The sequence below is a fragment of the Carassius auratus genome, chromosome 38, assembly GCF_003368295.1.
Source record: "Carassius auratus strain Wakin chromosome 38, ASM336829v1, whole genome shotgun sequence".
Taxonomy (NCBI): domain Eukaryota; kingdom Metazoa; phylum Chordata; class Actinopteri; order Cypriniformes; family Cyprinidae; genus Carassius; species Carassius auratus.
Window position 1 is genome coordinate 17,094,884 of NC_039280.1, and position 13,515 is coordinate 17,108,398.

At 37.1% G+C, this 13,515-nt stretch overlaps 3 protein-coding genes across 6 annotated transcripts in view; 1 reads left to right on the forward strand and 2 right to left on the reverse strand.

Moving 5' to 3' along the window:
• Nucleotides 1–13,515, forward strand: part of LOC113057248 (protein quaking) — a 122,172-nt gene that overhangs the window by 5,295 nt on the left and 103,362 nt on the right. The window lies entirely within an intron of this gene.
• On the reverse strand, nt 382–7,826 carry LOC113057247 (uncharacterized). Its single transcript, XM_026224491.1, has 6 exons — nt 7,627–7,826; nt 4,278–4,486; nt 2,205–3,199; nt 1,973–2,042; nt 943–1,117; nt 382–847 (listed from the first exon to the last, which is right to left on the reverse strand). The coding sequence occupies exons 1-6, from the start codon at nt 7,710–7,712 to the stop codon at nt 694–696; spliced, it is 1,689 nt and encodes a 562-aa protein (XP_026080276.1). The 5' UTR covers nt 7,713–7,826; the 3' UTR covers nt 382–693.
• Nucleotides 4,460–7,959, reverse strand: LOC113057246 (uncharacterized). Its single transcript, XM_026224490.1, has 2 exons — nt 7,823–7,959; nt 4,460–7,699 (listed from the first exon to the last, which is right to left on the reverse strand). Exon 2 carries the CDS (start codon nt 7,154–7,156, stop codon nt 4,487–4,489), a length of 2,670 nt encoding a protein of 889 aa, XP_026080275.1. The 5' UTR covers nt 7,157–7,699; nt 7,823–7,959; the 3' UTR covers nt 4,460–4,486.

Consider the following 13,515-nt stretch of genomic DNA (forward strand, 5'->3'; position numbering starts at 1 on the left):
TTTACAGTTTGTTACTGTTTTTGGAAATACAGCATAAAACTGTTATTTTATACATTAACAATAAATTACTGTCAAAAGCATTAACAGTTAGTTGATGTTTTTTTTAACTGTAAACTACAAATATGTTATTATATTGAGAAATGGACTGCTAAGAAAAAAAGGTGGAATTATTTTTCTAGATATTTCTTTGATTTTAGGAATTACCCCTTTGAAGTCTTGCTATTAAACCATGTTTTAATAAAACATACAGATATAGCCTTTGAAACATAAAATTCAACACAAAGTGTAACTTCAGATTTGTTTTATTAAAACTTGAAAACTTGAAAAAAAAAAGCCACTTTAAATCACAAAATATTCTCAAAATTAGTGGCTGATGCAAGTGGAATGACTAAAACTTAAGCCTCAGAATAAGCTTTCGTTTAACTGAATAAACAAAAAATGTACATAACATTTGAAAAAACTAAATGAGTGACTCAGCGAACTGCTGAGAGAATAATAATTACTAAATTATTAGTGAATAAGAGTTACTGAATGAAGAAAGAATTCAATGATGAATGAAGTCAAAATGTAGGTATTCAAGAATGAACACCTGAAAAAATTGTGCGACTAAACACACTAAAAACATGTTTTTGTCATGTGTGAAGAGTATGTGTACGGTGTGTGTGTGGTATGTCAGTGGATGAGTAAGTTCACTTATATGAAGTCCCACTCAAAGTCCATTAGTTTCTTAAGTAGACTGGCAACCCGAGTGTTGACTGATTTTTTTCTGTGGCCGACCTTCCCTGTCCGCTTTGATAGGACTTGTCCACCCTTGGTGCCTTTTTCAGGATTTATTCCAATGAAGCGCCTGAAAAACAAATGCATACATTCAGAATTAGTGTGGGTAAATTTTTCATAACAAGAATGTGAATAGAAATTATCATATGAATCTAAGCATCTAACCTCTGAATGAATTCCAACGTGGATGCAGCCTCAGCTTGGTACTCCACATTGAAATTGTAGAAAGTTGAAAACACAGCAGCAAGTCCAGACAAAAAACTTGGCTGGATGCCCTCACAGATTATTTGCCCCTCAAAACTAATCATCCATTTATGAATGCAGCTTCCTGGTTTTTCACCTAAAACATTTAAAAGAAAAAGCAATGTCAGACAGTCATATAACACAAATTTTCTACTGCCAGATTGCAAACAAATGCAAGGGAAACTGAAATGATTTTACCTAGTCACAAAGCCCTGTTCTTTTAACATAACATATACATTTCAAAATGCTGATTGTGGACTGGTCTGGACAGACACTGAAGTCAACATGTGCATTATACTGTGTATTGTGAAATAGTTGCTGCATTTTTTATGATTTATTTAACTCATTATTTTTGCTCTATACAGTTGAAGGATTAAAAAAAAAAAAAAAATTAGTAATTAATCAGTCCCCCTCACTTTCAAAGAGTTTTAATTTTCAAAACACAAATGAAACTATTTTTAATATTCTTTCATCATTTCTGTTCATCCATTAAAAGTCCAGTCAAATCCAGCGTAAATGGAAACTCAAAACGTGCTAGCCTGACAGACCAGAACAAACCTCACATCAAGCAAGCATGTTTGAGCTTATTTGCTCTGTGTATGCTCAGTGATGAATGTTTATACATAAATAAACTAATAAAATTCATCAATTTAAAAAAAACTTTATGAAACTTTTTGAAGCATCATTTTTTTTTTCAATCTTTCAATTGATTAACAAAAATGCTGAAAGAGTTGTATAAATATATTCATTTGTTTTCCAAAGATGAATAAAAGTCTTAAGGGCTTGGAATGACATAAGTGTGGGTAAAAGATGGCAGAATATTTATTTTGTGTGACCTGTCCCTTTCAGTGTTGTACAGACGCATTTACCATGTTTTTTGAAATACAGGAAAAACATCCTTAATTGCTTATGTAATAAAATAGACTATACATTCATATAGTTCTATACATACCAAAGAGTATCAGTCGAGGAGTTGAAGGTAGTTCAAGTGTCCTTTCTACATCAGCTGCAGTGGAAGATGCCTGAGAAACAGTAACAATGATCAGGACACAGAGACAGAATACACTAACAATAATGACTTGTATGCATTTTTTAATTTTTAAATTAGGAAAGAGCATGTCTATTTCAGTTGGTGGGACTACCATGCCATGGTGGAAAATAAACAACAACAACAAAAATCTTACATTTGCAAAAAGTATCAGCCCTTCCTGAGTCTCAGAGAAGTGAGCCATGAGAAGTTGGATGATGCAGAAGGAAAGCTCGAGGTCTGGCCGCAGAGAAATGACAGTCCTGACATCTGCATTGGTGGGTTTGCTGCTGAAGAACTCCACAATGGCTCTTCCACACTCTTCCATGGCAAGCTCAAGTGCACGCATAACTTTGATATCAGTCAGAAGTTCAAAATGAGCATAAAGCCCTTTCTGAGTGAAAAGGTATGGCCACTGCTTTCTTATATCAGCGATGGTGGGTGATGGTAATATGTTTATTTGCTGCCGCTGGAGGCAAAAGGTTGTTTCCATAAGTTGCCTAACTTCTGCTTTTTCAACCCCATTTATTCCATCTCGACGGTATATCTCCTCCAGCCGCTGACGCTTCTGCTCTACACTTTCATCTGTCTCCTCTGGTGGGAGATCAGGCTGGAATCTGGTGCAGCCATATGTATCAGTAGGACCTCTCTTTAGTCCATCACCAGATGAACGGTGTTGGCGAAAGCTGGTGGTGCGGTTCAGATTTTCAATTCGGTTTTTAATTTGAATTAACAGTGAGGTATAACCATTTCCTAGTACCTGACCATTGTCACGGAGATCAGCAAAACTTTGAGGATACTGGCGGATGATATTTCGGCATACTGTGACACATTGTCCACGTGTTGGGTTTAGCTCATATTTCCTCATCTCATCTGCCAAAACTCTGACCATTTGTCGCCGTGCTGCTGGTGAAGGTCTCTTGCCATCAGCCACTGCTGAACGAATGTCCATAGGCATTGCAGTCCACGGAATCTGAAATGTCTCTGGCCATGCCTTTTTGATTTGGGAGGATGGACCGCAGTCTTCTGAGCTGCTAGATTCTTGATTTGAGAGTCCACTTGATGCACTGGAGCAAGGAAGGACTGAAGGCGAGCTGACTGATGGTGTAGGGGAAGTAAGAATTTGTAGGTCCAAAGTGACCATCTCTGTCTCTAAAATAGGTAAAGCAGAGGCAACTAACATATGAGATTAACCAAGTTTAAAATTATAATAAAAAGAAGAAGAAGAAAAAAAAAATTTATCGCCTCAAAGGCCTGTAAATAAATCAAGTGAATAAATCAAATTTTGCAGGTCACATGCTAAATTTAGAACAATGTACATTTACAACTATTTACAACTATCAGTATCCATTAGTACAAAGACAACTGGGAAATATGCAGGAAGTCCTGGAAATAATCAAATATACTTGAAAAACAAGTAAGAAATAGCTTTCCTGTACTTAGAAGCTTTAAATTAGAAGTTTACTTTCAGAACAAATATTTACAGATAATGTACTTACCCTGTTGTCATCGAAAATTTTCATGCCTTTCTTTAAGTTGTAAAGAAATTGTTTTTTTTTAATGAAAAATATTTAAAGAATTATCTCCATATAGTGGACTTCAATGGTGCTCACGAGTTTGAATGTCCAAAATGCAGTTTCAATAGAGCTTCAAAGGACTCTAAACGATTCCAGTCGAGGAATAAGGGTCTTATATAGTGAAATGATCTGTCATTTTCTAAAATAAAATCTGCAAAGATGTAGAACTATTTTGAAGTGGTAGGAGAAAATGAGATGGGAGTTCTTCAACATACCCTAACTGTATTGACCGGGATTACACAAAACACGCATGTGCATGGCAGAGCTGGACAAGATGAGCATTTGAGGTTAAAAAGTATTTTTATTTTTTTTAAATTACCCATCGTTTTGCTAGATAAAACCCTTATTCCTTGGCTGGGATCGTTTAGAGCCCTTTGAAGCTGCATTGAAACTGTATTTTAGACGTTCAAATTTGCGAGCACCATTGAAGTCCACTATATGGAGATAATTCCTGAAATGTTTTACTCTAAAAACATAATTTCTTTGCAACTGAAGAAAGAAAGGCACAAACATCTTGGAAGACAACGGAATAAGTACATTATCTTTAAATATTTTTTCTGAAAGTGAACTACTCCATTAAAAAAGGCCAGTCAGAGCTACTGCTTAAGAATTAACTCTATATTGCAAAACTGTAATATTTAAATCCTTATTACCTTTTTTAAATGCTTCCAGAAGCTTCCGTAATTGAATGGCCGGCAGTAGGTCAGCAATATCTTCTTGATTCACATATTTCAGGTCTTGTGTAGATTCCAGACCAGAGTTTAATAGCTTGTCTATCAATGCCTGTAGAGTGTCTTTGGAAATTGTTGGCAACGTTCTGAGGATGATACCTCTCAGATCTTCATTCACAATGCTCATTGCACTACAAAGAGGGAAAAGAATGGTGAAGAACAATAAGTGCCATGCCATGAATTGCATACTGAGGTAGAGGGTAATAATCCAGTAGGTCCTCCTGGTTCACACAGTAGTAACAGCCCTTGATTGGTGTGATGCAGTGAACACCTACATCATGTAGACACAAAGCCTTATACCTTTCAGCGACGAAGTAGACTGCAGAGTTTTTATGATTGAGTATCATAATAATCTTACCAACTTCAAGCCCATCCTCATTGTTACTGATAACAACAAACATGTTTTTTTTGTATTTGGTTCCTTTTACAGTTACTTCATGACCAATCAAAGTATTTTCAGGGCCAAAATCATAATTTGCTACTGATTCCTTGATGCTATCACTGTAGTCACATGGAAAAAACTCAGTTGCCTTTTCTATTACAATTGATGGTGGGAAGAGATTGCCAGCACTAAGATATGCTTGTAAAAGCTGGTGTCTTTCTGCAAGGCTTGAGCACACATTTTTAAAGTTACGCAGCTTTCTTGTGCACTGTTTAAAATATGTGTGCTTGCTTTCGAACCTCATAGTCCACAAACGAATAAGTGGACCAAACTGAATGATGAGCTCTGGATAATGGCTCATGTAATGATGCTTAGGTTTAAGCCGATGATGGGGAAAGGCTTGTTTTCTGGAATGCAAATATTCTTCAATAAGGACCCTTAAATAGCCTATCTGGTCAGCAGAAATTGCTGGTGCACAAATCAATGCCACAATTTCTCTTAGTTGTAACACCAGTTGCCATATCTCATTGTCAGCAGGAGATGTAATCTTCTCTCCAATCAACAGTGGTAACAGTCTTAGTAAGCACCAGTTCTGCATAGCATGGCCACTCAGTCTATCACTTCCTGGCCTCACCTCACAAGGTTTGTCATTTGCATCATTACCTAAATATCGGAACTGATCAATCATCCGATTTAATTCAGTGTAAGTGAACTGTTTGTCAACTGTGACAAGATGGTGGATACACAATGCAAGATCAGAGGCAACAACACCTTCAAACAAATCATGCCCAAGACACGGAGGCAACCCAGGTTGACATACATGAAACATAGAAAGGCTGTTGAATAAGGAGTCAAATTTAATACCTCCACTATGAACAGAATGCTCCTCAAGGTTCTGAACATGCTCTTGGTATGACTCTGGTGTCCGAGTGTTAGCTTTGGACAAAGGATCTGTGTGAAACACATCTTTGTCAATTTCACAATATCGACAGAAGTACCTACTGCCACTGAAATTTTCAAGAAAACCTCCGATGTTGTGTGAACCCAGGTTGTCTCCACAAATGGCTCGCAAGATCCCTTTGCATACTTGTCCATCAGGTAGCATTATGCCATTAGTCTCAAGGTCTTGAAGGTCTTTCATCAAGCATCCCATGACCAATTCCTGACCAAAATACTTGAAATCTTGTTCTCTACAAAGAAAAACCAGTTGCATCTGGTCAATACTTGACCGGTTGTGTGACAGTAGGTCTGCAAGTGTGAGATACATAGCTAGTATTTTGTGTTTTTTCTTTCCTGACCCCAGGGGATTAACAACTTCAAATGAATCTTGATAAAGTATCAAGCCTAAAGATGATCTTTCTGTCTGGGCCAAGTTTTTTGTGGTGTTTTCACCATCCCACACATCTTCAAAAATATCCTTCAACTGGATACGGCTGTGAACTTCTCTGTACTGCTTCCACACAGTCTCACAATGAAAAAGGGCTTCAATCGTGTGTTTTACAGGGACATACTGTAAAAAACACTCTTTGCCAGCTTCGTTATGTCCTAGACAAATGGGCATAGGTTCAACATAATTAAAACTGTTCTTGAACACTGTTTTCCTGCGCTGGTCTGTTTTTAGTGTGTGGCTATTACATGCTCTTAAGAGATCATCTGCTTTCAGACTGTCCATGACATCATTAATGGAAGCCTCTGGAACCCCAAGTGCAACCAATTTCTCATTTAGTTTGAAAAGTAGATGTGACTGGTTGACATCATAAACTGACTGCATGTCTTCAATGATAGTCTGAACGACTGAAGATGGAAGCAATAACTTAGCCTGTAATTTCAGATAAAAGAGAGCAAGATTCTTCAAAAATAATGTCTCATCAATATTTTCTGGACTAACCTCCAAATTCTCACTATTTCCAACTACACCAGTATGTTCTCCCGATGTCATATCACTGTCAATATCTTGAAAGCTTCCAGCTTCAGTCACAAGTGATGTGGCAACAATGGATTCATTTAGGTTTACCTCTGTTGAATTTTTATGTTTCCTTGATATGTGAGAGGTAAAGGTGGATATCACTGAAAATGATTGATCACACTGCTTAAAGGGGCATGTCACTCTTCGTCCCTCTTTAATGTGAACTTTAAGATGGGAATAAAACTGAGTTAGTGTATCACATTTGACACTACACAAGTCAATATGGCATGCAAGGTCTACTGCTGGGTACAAATGTGATCTAGGCACCACCACACACTCATTGTGTTGTCTGTAAAGATGTGATTTTAAAGCTGCTAATTTAGCAAATTTCCTGTTACAGTCCTGGATGCAACAATGAAGATACAAGTTAGGGGTATTGCTGTGAATCCTCATGTGCTTCACATAGACCACTGGAGTACTGCATTGCTGCCCACATAACTGACACTCAAACATGCTGACAAGTCAAAATGGACAGTCTTTAGGCACGAAAAAACGTAACTCAAAAAATCTCAATAACAAAAGAAAATCTCCACAAAAATAAAACTGCCATTGTCCTAATGTACTGGGTAAAGTAACATTGCAATACAAACCAACAAGACAAAAAAAAAAAAAAATGAATTATTCTAACTGATTATTATATCCTGTAACTTATTCTATCAAGCCAACTTAGATCGAAGCAATCCAAAATACAGCCAACATTAAAGAAACAAAACGCCAACACTATTAAAGAAAAACTTCCCTCGGAATACAGTTATGTACAAATTATACACTTTTAGGCATTATATGAAAAGATAGCAAGCTAATATTAGGAAACGAGGTGACGATAATTTCAGCGTGTTACAGATACATAAATATTACTTCGTTGCTATTGTGTTAAAGGCTTACTTTGCAGAAGAGTTTATATCATGTTTGATTAAACTCACCTTGTAATCGGGGGATATCTGAATGAATCCAGCTCCAATCTATGATGCCGTTGGCACGTTGACGGTTTTAGCACTGAAATGGACATATAAAACAGTTACAGCCTCAGCATCCACTATTATCACAGTTATTTGCACAGTTATTTGCAATTGCAAACATGTATTTTGTGTGAAAGGAGCAAGGCAAAGGTGCACTCACCGGTTAAATCACAATATAAAGACGGATGAAAATCCACATGTGCTTGCTGCAGCTTTCTGTTCCCAAAATACTGTTAAGTACTGTTTTCTTTCCTTCGTGCAATAAATACGGTAAAATAACGTTAAATTTTATCTACGTCATTTCACAGAACGTAAATAAACAAGTAAGCACTGCTTTTTAAGATAACAGGTTTATACTGTTAAAATTTTGACGTAAATTAACAGCAATTTTTAAGAGTGTGAGTAAGAAAACTTTGCAAGCATATGTCGACTTATTCTGCTAACCCTAAACCTATAACAGTCTACTCTGGGAGTTAGTGGACATGTAGTTGCAACTTAATGATAATCATTTGGCATTTAGTTGCAAAGTTACTTATAGGTAGTAGAATGTCTAAAGTGGACTATCAAAATAAAGTTTAACTAAAAAAGAAAATAGTGCTAGAATTACAGTGTTAGTGTATGTGAATAGGATCCATTGATTCATTGGACAATTCATCCTTTAGCAAATGCAAGTGTATATCATAGACATTATTTGAAGCCCCTTGCAATAGTCAGTGTTGTAGAGAGTCGTTTCTTCTCGCTCTGAAGGATACAGTGGCCTTTAGATATGAGACGTGCGACCGGCCCTGGCATGTCACCTGTGAGCGATGCATTTGTGTGAAGCAGACGTGATGCTCACAGGCTGATGCACAGACCAAGCGTAAACCCCTGCCCCCGTTAGTGCAGATGAATGCTCTCAATGGGCAACAGGAGCAGTCAGCCATGCTAGGCCATGCACTCGGCGCTGTAATAAAGATGATGAATTTAATCAGGGGAGCAGCCGCTGCCATCAGTACAAGGCCCATAAGGCAAAGTTGTGCTGCTGACATCCATAGAGAACAGAGTTAGTTACTGTTTGAATAGAGACGGTAATAGAAACAGAGATGTATGTGGGCCCGTAAGGCATGGTAATGCTCAATGGTCATTCATGGTTTGTACACCAAATTGTTCTTTTATGGTGTCGTAAAAGGTTTCTAAATAACTGACTGCTGCAATTTAGTGACTAGAAGTACATAATATTTAGTATTCAAGGCACTCGAGTGCAATGTTCAAACATTCTGAATTAAATTCAAGATATTCTTAGTTGTAGGATGTCAGGCCTCAGACAGCATGGCAATGAACCACCCACAAACACTGACAGTCTGATGCATATTGCACAGAAAAATGGCAAGAGCTGGCTGAAATCTGATTGGCTGACGCTGTTCTACTGGGTACACCAGTCTGTCTGGAAAAGAAGTCCTGTTTACAAGATACGGAGTGCTTCTGGGAACAACTATTTACCTAACATGCCAAAAATGTCCAGTTTTGTGGCATCAGATCTTTGAAAGATATGTTGTTTTGTTTTGTTGGAGGCTCTTAGTAGCAAATATCCAGTGCTAAATGTCCACAAACAGATATTTGTAAAGCTTGATATCTCTAATATATATATATATATATATATATATATATATATATATATATATATATATAATTTTATTTTATTTTTTTAGAGGCAGGTCGGTGTTCTGCAAATGTTTTATGACAGTTAAGACATTTATAATATTCTAGAAGATTTCCATTTAAAATAAATATTCTTTTGAACTTTATATTCATCTAAGGATGACAATTCCCAAAAAATAATAAGCAGCACAAATGTTTTCAACATTGATAACTTGAGCAGGAAATCAGCAATGATCTCTGAATAATCACGACACTGAAGACTGGAGGAATGATGCGGAAAATTCAACTTGGCATTACAAGAATAAACTACATTTTAAAATATAGTAGAAAAGAAAAAGGTTTTAGTTTTAGCCTCTAAATGGCATGTCAACACAAAAAATTGACTGTGATTGGTCACTTTTAATGTCAGTCAGAACGACCTTTCCTAAGTGGCTGTACACTTATACAGATAGTCAAAAGATGATGGGATGACTAACTATTGGGGAAGCTTTGATTAAAAGAAAAAACAAATAGTTGGTTGACAATAAATTAACAAGATGCAGGGCTCTAGAGTGCGACCAATTTGGTCTTAATTTCTCAATGGTGCGATTAAAAAAACCTGAGGTCACACTGGTGAGAAGCCGCATTGACAAATACAACAATCCTATCACACATGTAGTTAACCAGGGAAACAGGACTCATCAGAACAACAGGTTTATTGCTACCTAAACAAGACAAGCACATTAAGAGCGGTCATTAATTTTTCACTCAAATTCACATAGAGAAAATCTGATGTGATGATAATCACCCTCCAAGGACCCATTTTAATGACTTTGCCTTCTAAAACTTCAATACAAGGCGCTTTCCTTTCAGGCTCCTTGAAGATCCCATGAGGACTGGAGAAGCACATACCCCACTGACAATTAGTCTAAGTGTTCACATTCATCACCTAATTGGAGCAATTAACTAATCCTGAGGAGTTTTACTGGGGTCAAAGTCAATTTACCCAGAATTGTCTTCTTTAGGACTCTGTCATTAGTTGTAAAGTAGTTGTCCTTTCTGAGCTACTTTACAATCCCTCTCACTTTGTGGCATTCAAGGAGTAGGAAATGAGCTGTGCACTCATTAGGAGCTAGAGATGGAGAGAGATACTGGTGACTTACAACACCAGAAGCATCTCAGTGCAATTCAAGGACATTCAATTGAGTGTATTTCATAATGTATACTTAAATAGAAATTTGGAAAAATCGTCATGCAGCTCTTTTCCATACAATGCCAGCTCATAGTGATCTTCTCCTTAAGAACCACTGTGACCATATAATTGAATCGGTAAAACAGATAAAATAATCTGAGTCTGATCATAAATCACACTAAGCCATTCATTAACAAATGAGATTGATCTGGGGCCACATTCTCAAAAATCTTAAGAAAAATATGAAGTTCTTATGCTTTGGTTCTCAAATGCCTTCCTAAGCATAAAATAACAGGATATAGTGTTGACTAATTTTGAAACCACTTTCTTTTTTAAGATTCAAACCAAGGTTTTTTTTTTTTTTTTTTTTTTTCAAAAGTATCTTTGAGACAAATAAATGGCTTAATATTCATAATTTAATTTAATGATTTATTGTTAAGAATGAAATACATTTTAGTACTAAAAGGTATCAATATAAAATCTCTCTTTTTTGAATGGACTCAGTATTTGCAGTACGTGTTTCGTGGTTGTTAGAATATTGCCTTGTGAGACCTTAGCAACATGTTAACTAATTGTTGAGTCTTCTGTGTGGTGTACTATATTTGTGTGGCATATAGAGCGTTCTAATCCAGTCACTTATGAGAGCTCATTTTGGATTCTGCATGTCTTAACAGATGTCATTTTGAGCCTTTCAGTGTCACTCTGATAGCCTCTACATCTATATTGTGACTATTTACAATTTGATTACTGTTTGCAAAAAAAAAAAAAAAATGTTTGCAGCCAGTCACAGGCAGATCCCTGAGGTGGGTTTCACTTCATCTTACATTCTGAGACCTGCTGTGTGCCAGCGACTTTAAGTTTAGCTTAAGATTAGCTCTTTGCATTGATATGCACAGTGATATTTTGAGATGCTCCAAAAGCAAGAGGTGGTGATTGTGCACTCAACGGACACAACAGGTTAATAAGGTTAGCATCAGAGTGTAGGTCGTGCTATTTCAGGTAAGCAGGCCTTCCTTAAATCTTCTGAACATCATCATTTCCTGTCACAAGATGACTTTGAAGGGTTATTGGAGCAGAAGTAAAGAACACACACAGAGAGACTGTCATCTGACAGTACTTGATGTGCCAGAGCGCAGGGGTCACAGGGTCATCGTGTCACAAAGTCATGTGCCCCAGTTCTCCTCACTCAAAAGCAGCGCCAGTTCATTTCAAGGAGAAATCAATCACATGACAGCCCCCTTCCATTTCTGCTTCCATCAGTTACTCTATACATCATTGGGGATTATTATGGCCGGCTTCCTGTGATGCCGTCATTATTAGTGAATACATCAGCGTTGAGCTTTATAATGCATTTACATCCCTCATTTTAAAAGCACTCTGTGTAATTGAAACTGTTTCTCACAGACTGCTGACTAAGTCTCCAGCCCGCCACGGGCTCTCCGGGAGACTGGGTGAGAGGAGAATGTGAATAGAATCTACCTACACAGACAGAGTCGTATTGATTTCAAAGTAAGAGGGTGAATGAAAAGGCAACATCTGAGCTCGTTTATGTCAATAGATTTTGGTCTCCTGTCGTTCCTTATCCTTGCCCATTGCCTCTTAGAGTGAAATCCTATAACCTGAAATAATTCATATTCCAGCGAGATGGTGCCTGAGAGCTAACATGTTAATCACTTTTACCTTTAAAAAATGTTAAAAAACGTTTACCTGCGTTTAAGTGCAGTGTTTGTCACTATTGCTGTATATGTGGACTGCGTTATTATCTTATAGATGGCTGTTTATGTGCCAGGCCATTCAGTTTACACCATTTTAAATTAAAAGTTGAAAACTTTTTATGTGTTTTGGATGTTCATTTACACATGCATACAACATGCATTACAACAGCATTTTGAGGCCCTGCCAATGCAAACTTTAGAAAATGGGTTTCAAAGTGCAGGTTTTTTAAACCAATACTTGTATTGTCTCTGTGTAAACTACAAAAATATGAATTTGTGAAAACTGTGGGGTCGTGCACATGCATATTACATGTTTTGTCTATAGGCATGCGCAAGTACTTAAGTTAGTAATGCAAATGTGCACAGGTATGTAACATTTCTTTAGAATGTGACATCGGCAACTACATCCCTGGCATGCATTATACAGCATTTTTTGTTGTTTCCACGGATTCATTAAACTAGGAAAGTTTTGACACCATTGGCATCTGTGCACAACATACTTTTAATCAACTCTTCTCAAATTCACAGGATGTCCTGTAAGAGTAACCTCAAGTATAGTTCAAACTAACCATGAACATGATCCACTGGTTTTTGACAACCGAGTCTTCATGTTGATCAGGATACTGATCATTTAAAACCAAGCAAACTTCAGTTTTATGAAACATTTTGTTCATAAAGTGTGCTAGAAAGTGCTATATAGCTCAATAGCTCAAATATCAATTGGATTCATGATAAGTTTTTTAAACTTTACATGTTGCTTAAGAACATCACACTAGTGTGAATACTCTCAATATCAGCATTATCATATTGAAATGATTGAAAGCCCATATTGGTCGACCAGCAGTTGATATTGCACTAAATATCTCTTAAACATTACTGAGGTTATCTGGTAAAAGTATCCAGTTATCTCTGTTTCCACCTGAGATCCATGTCAGCATGTTGGTCTTGCTCAGACCTCTGCTGTTCTTGTCGTTGGGCTATTTTTTCAGTCTGCTCCAGATTCGAAGTTAACGCTTGGTCAGATTTGAGGATTGTTGCTGCTCGGGTAGCAAAAGGAGATTGATGTGTTTACCTTTCGTCAGCAGCACAAAGTTCAAGGTACGGGAGAGATATTTAATTGAATCTAGCCTCTTCTGAATGATTTTCAAATGTTCTGGGCTAGGGCCCAAGCAGATGCCTTTTAAAGGACACGGTGGGACCATCTAGAGTGCCATCCATTAGACTCTTCTGTTTAATATAGATAAAGAGCAATTCAGGCCATCTGAGAAATGATCGATTCCCTTCCCTACTTACCGTGATTTATCTCATACCGTTTGCACACCAAATGTG